Raw genomic sequence first — 21780 nt, forward strand, 5'->3', positions numbered from 1 at the left:
CCCCTGACAGGAAGGGGATGTTGAGGGTGTCAGAGGCAGCTGAGCCCAGACTGCCCCCTCATTAAGGTGGGAGGAGGAGGCAGCAATGTGGACCTCAGGGGGTGAACTCAGCTGCCTGGGAGGGGGTATCACAGCCATTACAATGGGGGGAGGGTGTGCTCTTCCTGTCTCCAGTGTGGCTGGGAAGTAGCAGAGCTGATACCAGCCAGGTGCCCTGGAGCAGGACCCAGCCCCCCCCACTCTGCCTAGCTTGTGCCCCACAGCAGAGGGGGACGGTGTGGCAGCTTCCCTCAGCTGAGGTAGGCACCCTGAGCACTGGCAGCTGCAGATTTCCAGGCTTTTAGCCAAGGAAAGGGGGTGGGGGGGATGACTGGTTACTGGGCCCCAGGGCTGGGCGGGATTGTGCTCCTGGGGCAGTAAGAGGGTTACTGTGTGCCCCAGCCTCTCAGCCTGCAGCCATTGCTAGCCCAGCTCTATAACCACCTCTCTCACAGCCAGCTCCAGCAGCTCCCAGGCATTCACCCTGAGCGAGGACAATCCCCACAGGGCAAGCTGGGGGAGATAGATACACCCCCTGCCCCAGCCTCAAACCCACCAGCCCTGCACGTAGGACCTAGGCAGGCAGCAGGGAGCTTGGCTACAGTAAGAGGCAGTTGGGGGCTGGAATAGCCTGCCTCCTACTCCTGGCCCTGCCTCTGCAAGGTGCAGGAGGGAAAGGATCCTGCCTGCAGCACCCCCCGCCCCACTGGCTGGGGGTGTTCTGCCCAGGGAGAGGGGGGAGCTGAGCTTCTCCAGCCCCAGCAGCAGCTCTACAGGCGGCAGACTTATTATAAAAGCTTTATTTACAGGGCCATGTCTATTCACAGTGGCTCAGAAGCAGCAGCCCCGCCTAGTCTTCCTGCCCTGCTCCAGCAGAGGTGATGGAGTTGTAAAATCCAGCTTCTCCACGCAGGCTCTTGGGGGCTTTTTGGGGGGGAGGGGGCTTGGAGCTGGGCTGCAGAAGGTGACCTCTCAGGACTCTCCCTCGCTGTCCTCAGCCAGCACATCCTGGCTGGGCCCTGGATGGGTCCCAGCCTGAGACGGGGTCAGCACCGACCCAAAGAACAAGGAGCGGAACTGAAAGAAATGCAGCAGGATGTGGAAGGAAGGGGGAATTCCCCAGCTTCTCCCTCCACCCACATGGTCCCATTGCCCCCCAGCTTCAATACAGGCCCTGCCATCCGCCACCGCCAGCTGGGAATCCACACAGCTCCTCTCCACAAAACAGCCCCAATGCCTCTCCCCCCTGGTCACATACCTTTTTCTGTGGGGGGGTCCCTGGCACAGCCCCCTCCAGGTCACTCTCCATGGCACTGCTCTCTGACTCCAGGGCAGTGCCTGGATGGGGGCGTCTCTGGGGAAAGGTGGGGCTGGAGGGCAGCCCTGGCCCCTCTTCACATGTGGTCTCCATAGCAATCATGTAGGAATCAATGTCATCACCTGTGAAGTCGTCATCAGGGGTAGCCGTGGGAAAGCCACTGTGGAAGAAGGGAGCAGGGCTGGGGCCAGAGTCAAACCCTGCCTCTGGAGATGGGGTCCTTACCTCTCCCCGCTGGGGCCAGCCCAGTATCCCAGCTCTCCCACCCTTAGGCTTCCCCACAGAAGCTGCTGCTGCCTGAGTCTGCAGACAGCCTGCAACAGCAGCCCACGAGGGAGGTGGCAGCCAGCCAGTCCAATGGAGCTGTTCACACTGACCTCTAATGACAACTGTGAGTGCCACTGTCAAACTCTCAGGCCTCTGCTTACCCATTGGCTGGACGGGCCTGCAAGGTTGTGGAGTGGACTTGTGAGCTGCTGTTGGGGTCTGACAAGGTGGCTAGGACCAGGTGCACTTCCAGCAGGGGGTCCGACAGAGTGAAGATGGCTGGCCTGCAGGGATATCACAGGAGAATGAGACAGATGGGGAGGGGAGGTCCAGGACTCTACAGGGACAGCACAGGGTGAGTACAGAGAGAGAGAGAGAGAGTTGCAGCAGAGGGCGGGGGAGTCCACATGGGACCCCAACCAATCCAGAGAGTCAGAGCCAGGGCCAAGGAGTGAGAGTGGCAATGAGCACATGATCTCATCGGGGGAGAGCCAGCTCAGGGCACTGAGGTAGAGGGAGCATCCCCACCCCACAAGGGGCTGGCCTGGACATACCTGCCGGGGGAATCGAAGTGGATGTTGAGGGGCAGGTTGGAGGACTCGGCAAAGCTCAGGAGACCCTAGGGACAGACAAACAGGGTCAGTGAGGCAGCCCCACCCTCTGGGGCTAGAGCAGAAGAGCGGGGGGGGAGGGGCAGGGGAGCAGGTTGGGTCTGCTAGCTCACCCTGAACTCCTTGAGGCAGAAGGTGACATGGGACTGCTGCTGCACCTGGACCTCCTGGAACTCGTCCTCGGCGAGGCACAGCTCGGTCACCATTGTCCTGCTGGGTTCTGGGGACAGAGAGGGATCTAAGCATCAGCTCCCCGGTGTCCCCAAACTGCCAAGCCACTCCCCAGGACCCACTGGCCACTCTCTATAAACTGCTGCCAAAACCTCCCTCCCCAGAGATGCCAGCCAACCCAGACCCCAGGGCTTCTCGAGTGGGACATGGGGCCCTTCCCCTCTAGGGGGTGCCAGCTCCAATCCAGCCCCATGGCAGGGGGACTGAGCCATGCTGTGTCTCTTTGGGATGAGGCCCATGGAGGGTGGAGCTGGCTCACCTGTCTCCTCATCCAGGTAATTGCGGAAGCTCACCTTCCCGGCAGGGCTGACCCCCAGCGTCACCTCAGCCAGCGTCACCGGGAAATGGACCACAGCGTCCACCAGCACCCTGCCACCAGAGGTGAGCAAGCTGTGAGCCCCACCCTACAGATACAGCTGCATCCTCCCACCCCCTCTGTGCCAGCCTAGCGCCCCAGAGAGCCAGCTGTGCCCCCCAATCCTCTCACCCCCTCTGTGCCAACCTAGTGCCCCAGAGAGCCAGCTGTGCCCCTGATCCACCCCCTCCATGCCAACCTAGTGCCCCAGAGAGCCAGCTGTGCCCCTGATCCACCCCCTCCACGCCAGCCTAGCGCCCCAGAGAGCCAGCTGTGCCCCGATCCACCCCCTCCGTGCCAGCCTAGCGCCCCAGAGAGCCAGCTGTGCCCCTGATCCACCCCCTCCGTGCCAACCTAGTGCCCCAGAGAGCCAGCTGTGCCCCAATCCACCCCCTCCATGCCAACCTAGCACCCCAGAGAGCCAGCTGTGCCCCCGATCCTCCCACCCCCTCCATGCCAACCTAGCACCCCAGAGAGCCAGCTGTGCCCCTGATCCTCCCACCCCCTCCATGCCAGCCTAGCGCCCCAGAGAGCCAGCTGTGCCCCTGATCCACCCCTCCGTGCCAACCTAGCACCCCAGAGAGCCAGCTGTGCCCCCAATCCTCCCACCCCGTGCCAACCTAACACCCCAGAGAGCCAGCTGTGCCCCCAATCCTCCCACCCCCTCTGTGCCAACCTAGCACCCCAGAGAGCCAGCTGTGCCCCCAATCCTCCCACCTCTTCTGTGCCAACCTAGCGCCCCAGAGAGACAGCTTCTGCCCCATTGATCTTCCCACCCCCTCCATGCCAAACTAGCACCCAAGGGAGCCAGCATATGTCCTCAATCCCTCTGCGCTCCCCTCATCTATACCTGTGGTTCTCAACCAAGGGTCCATGGGGCCCTGCAGCTGAAGCCCGGAACCCCAAGTCCCTTTCCCCCACGGGGCTGAAGCCAGAAGCGAAGCTGCAGGACTGAAGCCTGGTGCCCCAAGCCCCGGTGCCCCATGAGGCAGAACCCCCCTGAACTCCTCCCCCCATCCAGTGGCTGAAGCCCAGAGTCCCAAGGTCCCACACACACTGCAGCTGAAGCCCCTGAGCTCCAGCCCCACAGGACTAATGTCTCTCCCACCCACAAGAAGCCCCTGCTCGGGCAGCTGAAGACTGGAGGCCTCCCCACTGGGCCCTGGAGTTTTTATAGCATGCAGGGAGGCCTCAGGAAGAAAAGAGCTGAGAATTCCTCAGCTATACTTCATGCTTTGCTTCCTCTCCCCCCACTCGGCAAAGCCCACTCACCGGGCAGGGGCGCGCAGCGTGTTGGCACACAGCTCCTTGTCGAAAACAGCCTGCAGCAACTCGCACTCTTGGAATGACAAGTTGTGGGTCTTGGTGACTCCTGCCAAGGGCATCAGGACAGCAGCTCAGGGCCAGGGCCACCTTTGGCCCTGCATCAGGACCATCACCAGCCCAGGACCCACCCCTGCAGATTCTCCCCAGTACATCTCACCAGCCTGGCCCTATGTTCAATAGGGAACCAGGCTGGGGGTCTGACCCTTGGAAACTGCACCCCGCCAGCTTCACTCACCCCCCCCCCCCCCGCGCTTCTGCTTTCCGGTACCATTCACTGCAGGGCCCCCTCTGCCCACCTGGCTCCCAGCTCTGCCCCAGCCCTCCAACCTAACTCACTCCATCCAAGGCCCCTGCTACCTTTGCTAGACCCCTGAGGTGCCCCCTGCCATTAGGGGGCCCTCCAATCTCCCTCCTCCACCCTGCTAAAGGGGCTCCCTGGATGTCCCTTCTTGCCCCAGCAGGGCCACCCAGATCCTTGCCTCCCCCCCACTAGGGGGCTCCTCAGCAGCAGTGCACTCACCGTACTTGCAGTGCAGCTGCACGACCAGCCGGCTGGCCCGGGGGTTCAGGGAAATCAGACACTTCTCCACCATCTTCTCCAGGGAGGGCAGCGAGCGGAACACACCCAGGAAGGACTGGGGGGCCACAGACACCACCCCGTCACCACCTGCACCGCCTACCACGCAGCTAGGAAAATGGCTCCCAGCTCCCCTGCTGTAACCACAAGACACCTATTCCCCTCCCAGAGCCAGGGAGGGAATCCAGGAGTCCTGCAGATTCAAACCAAGATTCTTTCCCATGGAACAGGGTGGTCCCAAGCCCTGATCCCTCCCCACCCCCCCGCCACACCCTGTGCCAGCTACACTCACTGTCCAGGGCAAAGAAAGCCACAAGCTCCTGCCCCCTGCAGGGGAGCCCCTGGGACACAGGGACTGGGCACACAGGCTGCTAGGAGACAGCACAGGCCAGGGTGCAGCCAGGGACACATCCCTGAGCCCAGCTCTCCCCTCTTCACCCTCCACCCCACACCATAGCTCCAGGGCCTTCTGCTGGGCTCCCATATTCCCGATATCCCTGGGCCCTGGGGCATCCCTCTGAGGCCCACCCTTGACGCTCCGGCACAGTAATCTCACCTTCATGAGGACCTTGCAGCGGAAGGTCTCCCCATCGGGGTCCAGGCTCCCCTCCTCGTAAAGCTGGAAGAAGAGTGGGGCGAACAGGAAGCAGGCATAGGCTGAGCGGGAAGAGTTCACAGCACGCAGGGAGAGCTGTGGAGAGGAAAGCCAGCCCCATCACTGACCAGCCCCCCCCGCCCGCCCCCCCAGGAGAGCCAGCCCCATCACTGACCAGCCCCCTCCCGCCCCCCCAGGAGAGCCAGCCCCATCACTGACCAGCCCCCCTGCCCCCCCCAGGAGAGCCAGCCCCATCACTGACCAGCCCCCCCCCGCCCCCCCAGGAGAGCCAGCCCCATCACTGACCAGCCCCCCTGCTCCCCCCAGGAGAGCCAGACCCATCACTGACCAGCCCCCCCGCAGGAGAGCTAGCCCCATCACCAATCAGCCCCCCCCCCCCCACAGGAGAATCAGCCCCTCTGCCTCCCCCATGGGAGAGCCAGCCCCGTCACCGACCAGGGGGTGACCCAACTTGCTCCTCTTGGAGCTCAGTGATAACTCCAAAACCCTGTTTGGAACCCCCCCTCCTTTCTCTGCTGACAACCCCCTTCAGTTCTCCCCCCCCCCTCAGATCAGAAGAGTGCCCCCCACCAGTTAAAACAACACCCCTCCTTACCCCATCCTCTGTGGGCTCTACGTAGAGCTCGTCTCCGATGCGGGACAGAGAGTGCACGGCCTTCCCTATGACTGGGGGGGGGGGGGAAGGAAAGAGATAGTGACCCAGGGGCAGACCCATCCCACCCCCACTCCTCTCAACTCCTGCTCTCTGAGGCAGGAAAATCAGCCATTTGGAGGCTGTGCCCCCTAGAGGCGAAAGGTCCTGTGTCCCATTCCCCACCCTGCTGAGCCCAGTCCCTCTGCCCTGGGACCAGATGGGAGCCAATGACCCTTAGGGGGAGAGGCCTCACATCCTATTCCCCACCCCCATGCCCAGCTGGTAGCCCGGCACACACCTTTGACATTGCCCCCGGTAACAAGGCACCTCATGGCCACAGAGTAATGCAGCTGGGCTCTCCCCACTCTTGGGGGGGGGTGTCAAAGCCCAACCCCGGTCAGAGCACCGTGAACCCCGAGATAATCCAGCCCTGTGGTGGGGAGTCTGTGCCTTCGGTGCTGCACTGGGTCCTCTGCCAGGGGGTAATCAGTACAACATGCTGGGAAGAAACAGGAGAGAGACCACACCCTAAATAATCAACTCAACACATCTCCAACTCCTTTCCCCTGAAGGATCCCAAAGCACTTCCCCTGTATGCACAGGGATCCCTCACCCAGCACTAACATGCAGCCACTGCTGGGGTGGGGCTGGGCAGCTATTGAACAGTCACACAGGAGTGCTTAGCAGGAAGTGAAGGAGAAACCCTGTCAGACTGATGCTCCAAGAAGAATCAAGGGAAGTAGATTCACTTTCTTAGTCACCGGCTGGAGCTCCTAATCTTGCCCCTGCCCTGCACGTTACCCCTCTCCCTCCCTCATTCCCTTAGGCCAATTACCCCCTCCAGCTCCCTGCACAGTTTTGTGGCTCTTCTCATGCCCTGGGGTTTGTCAATCCCTTTCTAGTACCGAGAGGCTCAGTGCCTAAACACAACATCCCAACTGCCTCAGCTCTGCACAGAACAGGGCTTGTTCCTGCTGTGGGAGACACACACATAGCATCAACCTGCACCAGCCTTTCCTGCAGCCACATCCTATCACAGACCCAGGTGGTCTCCTTTGCCACCTGCTCCTTCTGGCCACTCTGGCTGTCCCATCTCCCAGCCAGGTTCTGGCTGGTAGTTCACCCCTCCCAGGTGTCCCAGCTGCACCTGCCCATTCAGTGCCTCATTTTGCAAGTCACTGCCCACATTCCTAACCTCTCCCCTTCTTTTAGTCAGCCCCCTCCTTCCCCAGGGAGCCTTTCCATCCTGTGCTGATTGCAACTCCTGCCATTTTCACAGCAGCCACAGGTCTCCTTAGCGAGCTGGGTGCGCCCGCTTCCTGGGCTCTGGCTACACCAGGGTAGGAAGATGGTTTAGTCACTGTTATTTAGCCATCTAAACACCCAGTCAAGAGCAAATAAACTGTACTTTAGATGTTTAGCATGCGCTGAGCCAGTCAATGTAATGCCTGGGTTTGTGAGACTGAGCTAATCTAATGCCGTTTAAACCATCCCTCTCCTAAATCCTAGATTGGACATGGTCCAGATCACTAACCACACTGGTCACCAAGGCCATACTGAACTGGGATGCCTGAGGTTGGGATTGGAGACAGGTGATGAGGGTCCCAGCCCAACCCTCCCTACTGCTCTCTTTGTTAGCATGGAGCCTGCAGCCCTACTGTCAGTTTTTGCTACTCTCCATCTGTATCCCCATCCAAACGGGTCTGAAGGGCCTATTGATCATGCCAGCACAAGAGCAGCCCCCCAGCCAAGGAAACAGAAGCTGAAAGGGCAGATGCTGTTCTCACTACAGGTATGCCACTGCTGGGGGCATTAACAGACTCTGCAGCACCCAGTCCTTCCCACCACACACTGCCCCTCCTTGGTACCTGTCTTGTCCCTGCCCCCCACACATTGTCCCCCAGCAACCTGTCCTGCCCCACCCACATACCACACACTGCCAGACCTCCACACCATCTCCAGCACTCTGCCCTCTCCCCCCACACCTCATGCACCCTTTCCTGTCACACCCCCACACCATCCCACCTCCCGTATCCCATGCTGCTCCCCTCCCTACCCATCTGAGCCCCATACCACACACTATCCAGCTTCACCCAGTCATATCCCTCCACCCAGCCGGCCACGCATCACGCCCTACCCCTACCTTCATCTGCCCTGCCAAATCCTATCCCAAGCCACCCCATGCGTGGGCCACCATGCCTGCCAGTGCCCTCCCAACCTCTCTTAGCCCCGCCCATCCATCGTAACCCCACCCACCTTAGCCCCACCCCATCACACCTGTCCCCAGGGAGTAGAGTGACCAGATGTCCCAATTTTATAGGGACAGTCCCGATTTTTGGGTCTTTTTCTTATATAGGCTCCTATTACCCCCCACCCCCCTCCTGATTTTTCACATTTGCTGTCTGGTCACCCTACTGGGGAGCGCCCCCCCATCCCTGCTCCGTGCTGCCGGGTTCCCAGCGCAGAGCGGGGCGTCCCGGTCCCGCCACTCGCCGGGCGGCTCCCAAACACGGGGCGCCGGGGCTGCTGGAGAGACAGCACCTCTTCCTGATGGTCTCGCCCAGCACCCCCGCCACTCACCCCCAATGGCCGCGCCCGGCTCTACTTCTTACCCGGCTTCTGGGGCAACCCACCTCCCCTCCCCCGGCCGTCTTCCTATTGGCCGAGCCCGGCCTCGGCCCCGCCTCTTAGCCCGTGCTATTGGCTCATGGATCACGTGGAGGGGGGAAAGTCTTCTCTGCACGTGACAAAGTCTCCGGAGAGGAGCCGTACTGGCCCGGCTAGCGAGCACGTGAGCTCCTTGGGTGGAGCCTTGTTCTGGCAGTCTCCGCGTCACCCAGGCCGCTTCGCCGGGTGGGCTAGTCCCCTCCTGCCATTGGAGGAGGCGAATGACGCTGATTGGCTGGGACGGCAGAGGGACAGAACTACCAGACAATCGGGCCTCGAATGTAGGCGGTAGAGTGCCGGGGTCTGCCCAGAGCCTCATCCCGACCTAGGCTCCCTCCCCTACTCCCCAGGGTGCCCCTTAGAACCCCCCCAGCGCAGGCTCCTGGCTCCCCCCCAGCTCAGGTCCTGCCTCTGCCTGCCCTCACAGACCTTCCCTGGGGCCCAGACAGCCCCCACCCGAGCTCGGTCACCCACTCTCCTCCCAGAGACCCACTCCCAAGCTCAGAAACACACCCCACTAGGCGCAGGCTCCTTTCCCTGCCCCATCTCACAGATATCCCATCCCCTGAGGCAGAGGCTGTCTCTCTGCCCCCCCCCTCAAACACACACCTCCCCCCACCCCCAGAGTCTCCTCCCCTGAGCCCAAACTCTTTCCCTCCCCCTGGGCTGCCATCATTCTCCTCTTGCAGACTTTGAGCTCAGGTTCCTTCCCCAGGTTCCAAACTTGCTACCCCAGGTTTGCTGGAAGCTGTGGTCTCCATGGGCAACCACAGTCTGCCTCTTTGTGGCACACAATCCAGGTGGCAGCCCATCTGGCACCTCATCTGGGTACAAGCTGCTCGTGCCGAGGATGAGGACAAGAAGCAAAGAGGCCAGGAGGAGCCTTTGCAAGGGCTTTCCTAGCCTCTTCCCAGCTCGGGATCCTCTGTCAGGTCAGGGGCTGAAGCTCCATCCCTGTGCCCCAGCTGAGCAGGACCTCGCAGCCTTCCCATCACAGCACAGGGGAATGATGACTCACTGCGCAGCTCTGTTCTGGTGAGTGACTGTCAAACCCACCTCCTGAGGCCCTGTACTCATCATCTCAGTGACACAAATGCCTCAGACTCCCCAGAAGCTAGGAGCCATGCTAAGGTCTTCCCCGCCTTGTAGCATCACCAGCAAGAATGATTCGGCAGGCCATATCCTGACTTCTGTGCAGTCCCCACCCAAACTGTCCTGTGACCTTCAGGTCACACCCTCAGGTGAGTAATGTGCAGCCACATTCCCCTCCCCCTCCTCACCTTTGGGTCCTGCCCCCAGGTGAGCCACACAGCCCTAACCCCATTGCCTTTATTAGATTGCTCAAGCATAACCAAGAGCACTTGGCTCATCTAACCATCCTACTGGTGATGTGTGAGCCAGACTAGCCTCTGGTTCCTTCTCCTGTCACTGGGCTGAGTCTATGGGGCTAACAGGAAGTTTTGTTTCCCTGAGAAACGGGAGCTCTGACTGTTACCTCCAACGGGCGTTCTGTGCAGCACAAAGGGACTGTAATGCCAGAGGTACTTTTGCTAACTGCAACTGGTAATGGAGCTGGCCTCTGTCCCCTCCTTTCTGTGATGCCAGGCTTCTGGGGCCCTGGTAGTCCCATACCCCCTCTCAGCAGCTCTACATGAAGATTCCCTTTAGCTGAGCAGCCCCTCGGGTTTCAGCATTTCCAGACTCTGGGAGTGCTTCTGTAGGGTTGGGAGATGTCTAGTTTGCCATATTAGAGTTTTGCCTTGCTGACGCTGTCCATCACTGTTGTCTTATCTGAGCACCTTCCACACAAAAGATCAATAGCAATAAGGACGTCCCCAGTGACAGGCTGCCTAAGTAGGAAGTTAGGTCCCATTGGTACCCTCACAGGTGGGGACATCAAAGCAGGCATTCCGTAACAGATCAGTGGCTTCCCTATGCTTCCGGAACCCATCCTGGCCCCCTGTGTAGCAGCAAAGTTATGGGAATTACACACCTTGAGGGACCGGCCCACAGTTTGAGGGGGCCTAAAGAGATGGGAACTAATGATGTTGGGTAAAGGGCCATGGTGTAGAGAGTCTGTATAGAAAGGGAAAATAAAATGCTCTAAAAATAATGGGCAGCAAGCCCAGGATCACGTGTTCCTGGGAGGGAACCTTGAGGGAGTCCAAGGGATCTGGTTTGATAGGGAATTCTAACAAAAAATACCTTATGTGGGACCTGCCTGTTGTGAGGCTAGGTAACTGCAAGAATCCCTCATTACTACCCTCCTCGCATCCATCATGTTCACTTGTTGTGTTGGCTTTTAATAATGATTGGAGCTCTTTGGAGTAGGGACCGTCCTTTATTCTGTGTTTGGGATGTCTGTGCACTCTCATGAAATGGAGCCCTGATCCTGATTTAAGCAAGAAAACCACAGGGTTAATCCCCTGCAGAGCCAGAGGAGAGATGCTGAGATTATTTTAATTTAAGACAACGTAGTAGCCTTATGCTTAATACTACCACTCTTCGCTTGGAATAAATCTCACGGCCCCTTGAAGCATAAACATGTGTCTGAGGCATTGCCCCTCCTTTCTCTCCCACCTCTTTTCCTTTCCTTTCTTTTCCCCATCTCTCTCTGGTTAATATGTTCAGAGTGTGTTGCTTAGTTTGGGGTGGGGGGGGGGGAATGGAGGGGATGACAGGTTGAGGTGAGAACCCTGAAGTCCAGAGCCCTCTCTGAATCCCCTAGAACAGGTATAGCCAGGGAAGCTGGAGGGCCGAGTCCCCACCGTCCCTGAATTAGCTCGTTAACTCTCTGGCACAGTAACTCCTTGGCTTCTCTGCTGGGAGCCCATTAGGTGGTGCCCATTAGGATTGTGGATGTTGAGGACTGGGTTCAGACACACCAAACGTGTTACATATGGGATTTCTGTGCCCACCATAGAATGGGGTCTGGATGCAGTCCTGCAGAGAGGTGAAGAACCAGAACTGTATCCCTGTGCCCCTGCAATGGGATCTGGGTTTAGCCTTCAAAAGGAGGAGAAGAACTGGAACTGGACATTAGTGGCCCCTGGAAGAGGCTCTTGGCACAGCCCCTTTTCCTCCCAAGAGGAGGAGAAGAACCAGATTTGGTGTTTAGAGTGTCCGTTCCAACTCTTGAACAGCAACTGGGCTCCTATGGAGCGAGCATCCCCATGAGGATCCCTGGCCTCGGGGCTCAGAGTTTTATGGAGCTGTGGATAGGACACAGCTGGCTGAGATCGTGATGCACACACCTCTGCAGTGTCCAAAGCCATGTGTACCCCTCCCCTCCCAGATCCTGCACTGACTAGACACAGGGGAGGCTAACACTAGGAGAGGAGTGGGGGGGGGGGGAGCTTGAGTCTGTGGAGCCCTTAAGTTAGGTCAGGGAGAGTCTATAACCCCCTCTGGGGGAGACTCCCGCACCCACACAAGGTCAGTCTCATCGTAGTGTGGCCCTCCCAACCAACCAATCTACTCACACTGGGTCAGCTCTCCCAAGCGCCACCATTAACTTCTCCCCCACTCCTCATTCACACAGGGTCAGTCCTGCCTATTCCCCAGCACAGCCCTCCGCCCCCCCGCCTGCAATCACACAGGGTCAGCACCCCCTGCTCCCCATAACTTCTCCCCTATCCCACATTCATGCAGGGTCAGCACCCACTGCTCCTCAGCACTGATCCCCCATCTCTCACACAGGGTCAGCTCCTGCTGCTCCACAGCACTGATCCCCCCACATTCAGCTTCCCTCAAGCACCATTGACTATACTCTCACAGGACAGCCCCTGTACTACTGCTCCCCAGTACTGCATCTCCACACTCAAACAAGGTCACCCCTCACTCTCCAGTACTGCTCCCCTACCCCACCCTCTCACAGGCTCAGCCATCACTGCCCATCATGCTCCCCACACACACACACACACGCACTCACTCAGGGTCAAGTCACATGCACTCCAGAACCACTGGCTCCCTGCAGAGACTGTCCTGACCAACACAGCAGCCAATCCATATAGATCTTTATTTATTTTCTGTGGGCTTTGTTTTGAGAGACAGACAGACACAGCTGGTCTTTCGGTCCTGACAAACTGTTGCATTTCATGTTTTGTCCAGCAGGGGGTGACAGGTGCTTATCACAGCACTGAGAAATGGGGAAGCCAAGTGTCTGCTCTGTGTGTGGAGAAATCCCCTGGCTGGCTCCCAGCGGAGTCACCTGGAATCCCCTTGGAAGTGGGAGGGAACAGAGCTGCAGGCTGGGCCCCTGAGATCCCAGCCCCAGGTTCTCACTTTGGGGAGGGAGCATTTTAGAGGCTTGGAGAGGATTTAAAATAGGAAGTTGAAGAGTCACCAGAGTTCCAAATCTCCCCTCTGCAGAGGTTCCAATGTCTGGCTCTCTGGTCTCAGGGATAGGGGATCTGTAGACTGCTGTCCCACATATCCCTACGTGTCTCACTGTGAGGCCACTCTTCTTTCTCTGATTCCCATATCCAAGGGGACATATAGACTCAACTTTCACTCCTTCAGGGGTGGGATGATGGCATGGAGGGAGCTCGGGGGTATTCAACTATCTCCCAAAGCAGAGAAGAGAGAGGGGCTGATGAGAAGGCATTAGAGATGGGTAGGTGGCATGGGAAATTGATGAGAAGGAAGGAGAAATGGGCACAGCCTAGACAGGAGAATGGAGGGGTCAGTGGGAAAGGGAGGGAAGGTGGAGTGAGCAGGGATGGGAGCGAGTCCAATGGAAAGGTCAGCAAGTGGGAGGCTTGGCTGGCTGGTGGCGCCGCTGGAGGGCGAATGTGCAACTCACGCTCTGCAGAAAGTGAGGTCAGCCTCCCACAATGCTTCCTGTGACGTCGCCCAGGAGTGGGGTGCCTGGAGGGCAGGCAAGAGGAGCTCAGCTCGCCTGCCAAGGGGATAGGAGAGCTTGGCAGCCTGCCAGGGCGTGAGTTACCCACTGAGCCAAGCTGGCCAGGTGGAGCACTTCACTCTGTGAGTATCTCCTCCCACGCAGAGGACGTCCCATCCCAGTGCCATGGAGACGACCAATGTCCTAAACAATGCGGCTGCCAAGCAGAGGAGGCAGGCTAGACTGGGAGCAGGCTGCTCAGACACACATCCTCTGGGGACTGCCTGCTGTCACATGGCTCTCATCCCTGATTCTGTGAGCCCCATCACCATGGCTGGACTGAGCCACTCCATGGAGGGCCAGTGGACAGTCCATCTGCATGAAGAGCAGCTCATGGCTGGCCTAGAACCCACAGGCAGGGCCTGATATAGCCATTGCACTCCTGGTTCTTGTGCTGTCTGTCTCTAGAACAACTATCAGCATGGCATCAGGAGTGGTGCCAGAGTTTCTGGTGCTCTAGGCAGAATTTGGTGGGCAGCATTTTGTGCGCTCCCCACGGGGCGCATGGGAGCTTCCGGTTCCACTCCCATCGTGCTGCCAAAGAAGGACCCTCCGCTGAAATGCCGCAGGCAACAGCGGCAGTCATTGAGCTGCTCAATTGCCTGCCGCTGTTTTCCGCGGCACGTCGGCAGAAGGAAGCTCCCTTGTGCCCCGTGGGGAGTGCACAAAATGCCGCCCCCCGAATCCTGGCACCCTAGGCGACCGCCTAGGGTCGCCTTATGGAAGCGCCGGCCCTGCATGGCATATAAGCTCTATCTTCATGGCTGGCCTGGAACTTGTGGGCAGGGCCTGAGGCTGTCCCTGAGCCATTGAACTTACCTGTGTTTTGTGTAGTGTTTTGGGTACAAATTGTCTCCCAAAGTGCTTCACAATTAAAGAATCTACCTGTGATGTTCCCAAGTGAGGAGAGAGTCAGGAAGAGTGATCAACGGAGGCTTCTACACAAGGAAAATGGGATTTTAGGTAGGAGGCAAAAAGGAGAAGACTTGTCTGAGTACTATGAAGAGACCAAGAGGAGACTGGTGCCAGATGAGTGGATAGTTGCTTGGAGTGAGCCCGTGGGAAGCTTTAAAAATGGGGTTGAATTGCATGCAGAGTGGAGTCTGGAGACAGTGTGAGAAATCTGGTGACAGGGCTATGTCAGGACACTTGGAGTCACCCACTCACAAGGCTAGTCTGTAATCATCATTCAGTGTCTGCTGCCATTCTTGGGTCTGCTGGATTGGTACACTCTTGGGACATTGCTAGGTATCAGTGCCTTAGGGAACCAGCCTTGCGGGTTCAGTTGCCCTTGTTGGCATGGGGCATCTCGTCCTCCTTTCCTAAAAACACCCTTCACTAGATGTTGTGAGTTGCTCCATGGGCTGAGCACTGGATAGGAAAGAGGAGAGCAGCCCCCAGGAAATGACTCAGTCCATTGTCATTGAGCAGACAGGACAGGGAAGCCTTCTGTAAACAATGGCCTCTTCCACTGGCACCCCAAGAGGTGGGACTGGAACAGCAGCTGTGACTCCAGGCTAGTGCCTGATGGGCAAGACTGGAATGGTGGCCAAAATCCTGGGCTGGCACCCCAATCAGGCTGGACTAGAACAGTGGCCTTGACTCCGGGCTGATGCCCCCAACGGATGGGATGGGATGGCAGCTCTGACTCTGGGCTGGCACTCCAGTGGCTGGGACTAGAATGGGAGCCATGACTATGGGTTGGCATCCCAATGGGGTGGGCTGGAACAGGAGTCCTGGCTTACACTCCATGAGCTCTGTAATGGTCCCAAAGGGGAAGGGCTGAAATGGCCTCAGTTGAAATGGAGAGTTCCATTGTAATGCCTCCTGAGGGGAAATTGTAAGGAGCCCAGGGCAGCAGGGGGAACCTGCTGCCGCACCGGTTTGAGGGGAGTGCTGTCTGCCAGCTGGAAGGGAACAACAGGGAATGAGCTTTACAGACTCCGAGTTAGCTGACTAGCTCCAAGGGCTCTCTGTGGAGAAAGCCCAGTGAGAAGTGACACCAAGGTTCTAAGCCCAGCTTCCTGCCTCTGGTCTGGTGGAAGGGGAGGGAGCAGCCTTGAAACCTGCCACCAGCAGTGCTACCCAACAGTCTCTCCCAGACAGAGTCTGAAGCAGCCAGGGCCATGGGCCATCCAAGTATCACCCACGTGAGCCACATACCAGGGATGCTCTACCCTATTCTTAGATATAATCTGCCCAAGAGCCCTCTGGGATACACAAAGAGCCCAGAAGATGGGCGGGGCTTTGGAGGGGTGACCCTCCCATCAGCTCTTGTCTGCAGGGCAGCTCCAGCCCACCAGCTCCAAGGCTGCTGAGAGGCCTAGCATGACAGATGGGGCCAGCAGGCCCCCATCTCAAACCTGTTGCTCATCCCAGACCCTGCCAAGCAAAGCCTCAGTGCCAATAGCCATGTCCTGGCTGGAACCTGCCCAGACCCAGCTTTCCTTGTTAACATCCCCAAAATGGGGAGGATCCAGACACCTCCTGGGATTGCTTGGGGAGGAGTGGGAAGCTCTTTCTCTGGGTGAGGAAGGGCTTTCCTCTCCCCTCCACTCTAACAGCCCCACCACTGCTCCAGGCAGCCGCACAGACAAGGGTCAGGATGACACTTGATTGAGTTCAGGGAACCGACCCCCCCCATGGCTGCCCCATCAGCCACCACTTCCCACCCAGCCAAGGGGAGGCAGTTTATTGTGAACCCCAGCTTCTCCAGCCTAGAGCCCTTTCACTGCAAAACACAGCAGCATCAGCCCCATGTGGTGCCAAGGAAGGCTGGGGAGGACCCCTTTTCGGGTACAGCTACACTGTAACTGGGAGCGTTCTTTCCAGCGCGGGTAGACAGTCACGCACTAGCTCTGCTCGAGCTATTACACTAAATATAGTAGTGTGACCACGGAGTCATGAGTGGTAGCTTGGGCTAGCCACCTGAGTACAAACCTGCCCGACCCCCTGGGTACATTCTCAGGGGTGTCTAGCCTGAGCTTCCGCCTGTGTTGCCATGGCCACGCTAGTATTTTCAGTGGATTAGCTCGAGCAGAGCTAGAACGTCTATCTGCCCGCACTGGCAAGCACGCTCCCAGTTGCAGAGTATCTATTCCTTAGTCTCCAGCCTAGCTCTTGCACCCAAGGCACCAAGACTTCAGACAGCTACCTGACCTTTGGCTCGGGTGTTTCAGCTCCCTAAGATTACGGCTGCACCATGGTGACCTCTGGACACAGGAGACTTAAGTGCTTCTTTCCCCAGCTGTTAGCTGTAGGGGGCTTCTCTACCAGCCTGCTGGAAGGGGAGGCCAAATACCCTGCAGCACCACTAAGAAGGCCAGGCAGAAATACACTGTTGGCGGGGGACTGTCCCATATTGACATGCACAAGGAACTACACAGGACTGGTTGAGCATCCATGGTACTTAAATAGTGGAGATGTCAGCATCCAGGGGAGATGGTTCCCAAGGTGGGGGAAATGTCTGGGGTGGGATGGGGTCCCTGATGCAGTGAAGTTTGGGGTATAAAGGAAATAGCCAGGCAGGGGTAGGAGTTGAGAGAGCTTCTCCCACAGTGCTGCCCCTCACCTAGAGACTTGGGACTGAGCCTCTTCTCTCTCCCCCCCGCCCGCTTGAATATAAACTGGGACATCCTCAGAGCAGGTTATACCAGCCAGAGTAAAAGTGAGAGGGGCTGAGGGTGACCCCACTTCCCAAGCTCTGGTACTGTGATACCACATCTCCCAGGGAGGGACTTTTCCCTATGTTGAGTGAAGGAGGGGAAGAGGCTCCAGGAAGGACAAAGTTACTATCAGTTTCAGTAGCTTTATTGGGATGAGAAGATATTTTATTAAGCTAATCCAGTGAGCTTCTCTTGCTCTGTGTCAGGGCTGCAATCGTGGCAGGGTCTGTTTGACTGGAACTGGGAAGCAGTTCCTTTTGGTAAAAGCAAAAAGACCCCAATTCAGTCAGTCTGTGCCTGAGAAAGGGATTGCTTCTAGCTTTCAAAGTTTGTTCTTCAGCCTTTGCTCTGTTTGTCCCTCTGCCCCTTCATCTGAATGACAGAAAATGAGAAATAAAGGGATTTCTTCCCCGCTCCCCCAGTCTGTCCCACATTCAGAGATCTTGTTCTAGGTTACTGGGGATTCCACCGCCTCCCCGGGTATTACAGGGGTATAGAGTGTGACTCAGTCCTGAAGAAAAGAGTGGAATTGGGGAACCTTACAAAGAGGCACCTTTTCTTTTCTTTTCTTTTCTTTTCTTTTCTTTTCCTTTCTTCCCACTCCCCTCCCTCTGTCTCTTGTTACCTGTGGCTGGCAGGCATGTATGCTGAAAGCTGGTGTTGTGCAATGTCCCTCTGCGGAAGGGTAAACCCCCAGTTTTCCGAAGCCAAGAAAAGAATTTCCTTGTCTCTAATTGCTCAGCAATATCAGGGGGTCTCCAAAGCTTTCCTAGTGGCATATCGCGCTGCCCCATTCCCGCCTGCCAGCTCTGACCAGTTTTTTTTTTTAAAAGCATTCCCTTGGATTGAGAATGAAACAAACACAATTTGAGACGTGCATTCTGGGCTCACATTTTGCCTGTTAATGTTGCAAAGGAAACAATCCCCCATTTTAACCAGCCTGTAACCTACATTTCCCTACAGTCAGATATTGTGTATCTAATAAAAACATGGGGTGGAATAAGGATATTGGGGGCATATGTGTACACATTACACACTTAGAATTGTGTTTATCTAAAAAGAAATACAGAAATGTACATAAATATGTCAGTATATGTGTTGTAGATATTAATATCATTGTATGTATTGCAATATAGGCTCACTTAAATCTGTGTATTTGTTACATAAATCAATATACACACATGTATATAAATGATTATACATAAGTTGTAAATGATAGCAGAACTGCTGTTTAAGAAATGGCAGAAAACTTGAGTTATTGACACTCTTGTGGTGAGTACCACAAAAGTGAAAAAGTAGTTGAAGAACTTTCAAACAAAAATGTTGCGATATTGAGAGGTTTTAAAACCCTGGTTGTATTTTAAACTACTTTTTGGGAGCTTCAGGCACTGTTTAAAAATCTAAGACAAGTTGTGTCCCTAAGTGCCTTTGTTTTACACAAAGCATTAAGAGAAAACTTGGAAAAATGAATGCATTTCTCCCCCCGCCCCCCCCCCCCAGTTAAAAGGATTGTAATTGTTTTTTTCTTTTCCACAAAGTATAAATACTAGTAAAGTTTTAACAACAGCAACAAGTATGGTTCACAAATGAAAATAATTTTGAATCCATTGATTGTATTTTGTTCTACAGAACAAAAAGCTCTCCCTGCTTTTCTTGTTTGAAAAAAATGTAAATATTTACTAATGTGAATAAACAGGGTTTGGGATTTTTTGTCTGTTTTTTATTTTTGCTTTTTTTGCTTTTCCCATATCCCCAACATACCAAGTTTAATAACATTTGATAGTTTATTTTAAATGCAAAGTTTATTTCCAAAGTTCTCATCTAGTTTAGAGAGACACCAAGAGCAAAGCTTGTCCCATAAATGAGGCTAATTAAAAACAAACTCTATTTTAGCTGTTGCACTATGCAAAAAATAAATATTCTTGTTTGCAAATCTTTTAAGGAAAAAAGTCACGCATCTATATTAAACCAGACCGCTAAAACCAAACAAAACTGAGTTTTTACACAGATCTTGAAGCTTTTTATGTCATTCTCTAGAGCAGTTATTCAGAGAGGGAAAACTCACTGAACTTGGACACCAGTGCTACACAATACTGCAATGAGTTTTGTATGTATTTTGCAAACTGGTGAATGGGAATTTTGCCAGAGGAAGGACTGAGGATTGGGCCCATATTATTATGTAGTTCTTGTGCCCGCACAAATATATGTGTAAATGCAAAACAAGGGAGAAACAGAATGATGACTATAAATGTCTGCTGAACCTATTAGACTTTTAAATGTATTTAAATTTGCATTCGGTGTGTATATATTACATAAGTATTTATTGTACATAAAATATTCCTGGAGGGAGGGAGGGATGACGTCTTTTTGGACATTGGTCACCTGTTTTAGGGAGGAAATATTTATTCTGCTGCATTTAGATTTAGCAAAATATTTTTAATTATTAAATATTTCAGATTTTGAATGCAGAGACATTTATTTTGAAAAATACCACCAAGCAGATGGGAAAGCTGCCTCTGCATCTAACTTTGTAAAAAGTTGGAGCCTAGTGCTGAGTCACAATATGCAGTTGAAAGGTCTTGTGTTGAAATGGGGCTATGATGCCTTTTGCTGATTAATGAATCACAAATCTAACCCCCCCCACACACACACACACACAAAGGGAGAAAGAAAGAATGAATGAAAAATAGAAAATGTGTGAACTTTGTGGGGGGGGCGGGACTCAGAATTCAACCCCCCCAAAAACCCCACAACTCTCCTTTCATCAAAATATTTGCACTCACCCCCATCCATCCCATTCTGGTGTCTGTCGCCTGGTGAAATGCTTAGCAGGGTTAGTCACCTGCTGATGACTAAACCACTGCACGCGGCTTCCTTTCTCTCTTGTTTAGAGAAAACAATTATAAAAAAAACAACAATCAACTGTATTTGGTTTCCCATGAAAGGTCAGCAGAAAGGGGAGAAAAAAATGAATGAACCAGTATCACTTTTCCAAGTCCAGCATTTGGGCTGGGGCAAGGGAAGAGGGCTGCCTTTGGGCTTGTAGGGTTTCTTCTTATGGGCAAAACTTAAAAAAAAAAAATCTGGAATGTGAGGAAGAGAGAGAAAGAGGAGAGAGGGGCTGAACATTATAGAAAGGAGAGGAGAGACTGAGACAGTTTGTATCATCTATCTAATCTCTCTCTCTCTCTCTCCATCTTTCTCTGACTGTACCCTTCTCTCTCACTCACCGCCCCCCCAATCTGTCTGACACTCCGACGTTTCTGACACAGGGTGGCACCGCATGCTTACCTCACCCCTCCTACTAAAACTTTCTTTTGTAGAAAAGAGAATAACCAATCTGCCTCTACCTCTCCTCCTCTCCCCCCCTTTATACCCCCCCCCCTCAGGGACTGGTGTTTCAGCTTGTGGTTAAAGCTTTACACGTCAGGAAAAAAAAGAGGGCTAAAGAATATCCTCATTTAAAAAAAAAAAAGAAAGAAAGAAAACCACACACCAACCCAAACCAAACCCTAAATGAGTGGGATTGGCAAATGGGATTATTAATCCTGGCCAAAAATAAAGGACCGCAGACTCTGTGCAGCCCCCTTGGAGAAAGGAAGCACTAAATCACAAACCTACCTTGAAGGGCTGCAAGTCCTGAGTGTAGCTTTGGCTTTACCAAATGGATTTCAGAGCAGGTAGGGAGACCTCTGCACCTTTCCCAACCTCCCCTTCTCCAAAGGGAAGCCAGCCCTCCCCCTCCTCCTTGCCTGCTGCGTCCCATCTCCCCTCCCCACCCAGCGCGCCCTCCACCCACAACTCTTTGGGAAACACTCTTTAATTTTTCGCAATTTCTTTCCAAAATGCCACTAACAAAAGCTTTGCAACATCCAAAGATCTGGGGTGTGTGTGGATGGGGTGGCATTCCCCCCTACCCTCTAAGATTTAAAATGTCTCTTTTTTTTCCTCCTCCTCTTGCTTTCAGAAAATCACGTCGCCCTTTAGTTCCATAGTTCCCTACCTTTGCCCAAAGCTGAAGAGCCAAGGGGGGGAGGAGGGGAAAAAGAGAAAAATGAATGGAGCCTGCTCTTGTGTACAATTGCATCAAATACATTCTTGAAAGCAACCTGGTTCTGCTTAACACTTGAATTTAAAAAAAAAAAAAAAGCAAGCAGCTTGGAGAGAGGGTGTATGCAATTTTTTTTATTCTTGCATTCCTGGACACCAATCAAAAGAGCAAATCAAGGGAGGTGGAAAGGGGGAGAGAGCGAGAGAGCATGTTTAAAACTTTGCGCACACACACACCAAAAAAAATATCCGAGACAGCTTTTTCCACCTAACACCCAAGCAAACACAAACCAAAACAAATAGGGAAGAGGAAAAAGAGAGAGAGAGAGAGAGAGAGGGCAGAACGAACAGGGAGAAAGTGAGGCTTCGCCATTCGCTTGGGGCTTTGGGTTTAGAGTAATAACTAACCAAAAAGTTTGTTTTCTATTGAACAAATTCTGCAGCCTTCCTTCCCCCACCCCAACCCCACAATCTGAGTCTACTATGCTATATGTTTCTGGGGAGATTTCAGGTAAGACCGA

At 54.7% G+C, this 21780-nt stretch overlaps 2 protein-coding genes across 8 annotated transcripts in view; one reads left to right on the forward strand and one right to left on the reverse strand.

Annotated features, from left to right (window-relative positions):
• Positions 1-823: 823 nt before the first annotated feature.
• RAD9A (RAD9 checkpoint clamp component A) lies at positions 824-8596 on the reverse strand. 5 transcript variants are annotated; one of them, XM_045013667.1, is made up of 12 exons: positions 8555-8596; positions 6273-6473; positions 5936-6006; positions 5281-5415; positions 4668-4782; positions 4094-4193; positions 2726-2835; positions 2349-2455; positions 2179-2243; positions 1786-1908; positions 1298-1517; positions 824-1116 (listed from the first exon to the last, which is right to left on the reverse strand). In XM_045013667.1, exons 2-12 carry the CDS (start codon positions 6304-6306, stop codon positions 1012-1014), a joined length of 1185 nt encoding a protein of 394 aa, XP_044869602.1. In that variant the 5' UTR covers positions 6307-6473; positions 8555-8596; the 3' UTR covers positions 824-1011. The 5 variants fall into 5 exon arrangements, with proteins under 5 accessions (XP_044869602.1, XP_044869603.1, XP_044869601.1 ...); XM_045013668.1 differs by lacking the exon at positions 8555-8596 and adding an exon at positions 8516-8532; XM_045013666.1 differs by lacking the exon at positions 8555-8596 and adding an exon at positions 8118-8212.
• A 135-nt stretch (positions 8597-8731) lies between these two features.
• CLCF1 (cardiotrophin like cytokine factor 1) overlaps positions 8732-21780 on the forward strand; it is a 50904-nt gene continuing 37855 nt past the window's right edge. The window contains exons 1-2 of one of the 3 annotated variants that reach the window (XM_045013670.1): positions 8732-8922; positions 9357-9676. In XM_045013670.1, coding sequence (XP_044869605.1) covers positions 8863-8922; positions 9357-9676 — 380 coding nt within the window. In that variant the 5' untranslated portion in view covers positions 8732-8862. The other 2 variants (XM_045013671.1, XM_045013672.1) reach the window with 2 other exon arrangements.

The sequence above is a fragment of the Mauremys mutica genome, chromosome 4 (genome assembly GCF_020497125.1).
Source record: "Mauremys mutica isolate MM-2020 ecotype Southern chromosome 4, ASM2049712v1, whole genome shotgun sequence".
Lineage (NCBI taxonomy): Eukaryota > Metazoa > Chordata > Testudines > Geoemydidae > Mauremys > Mauremys mutica.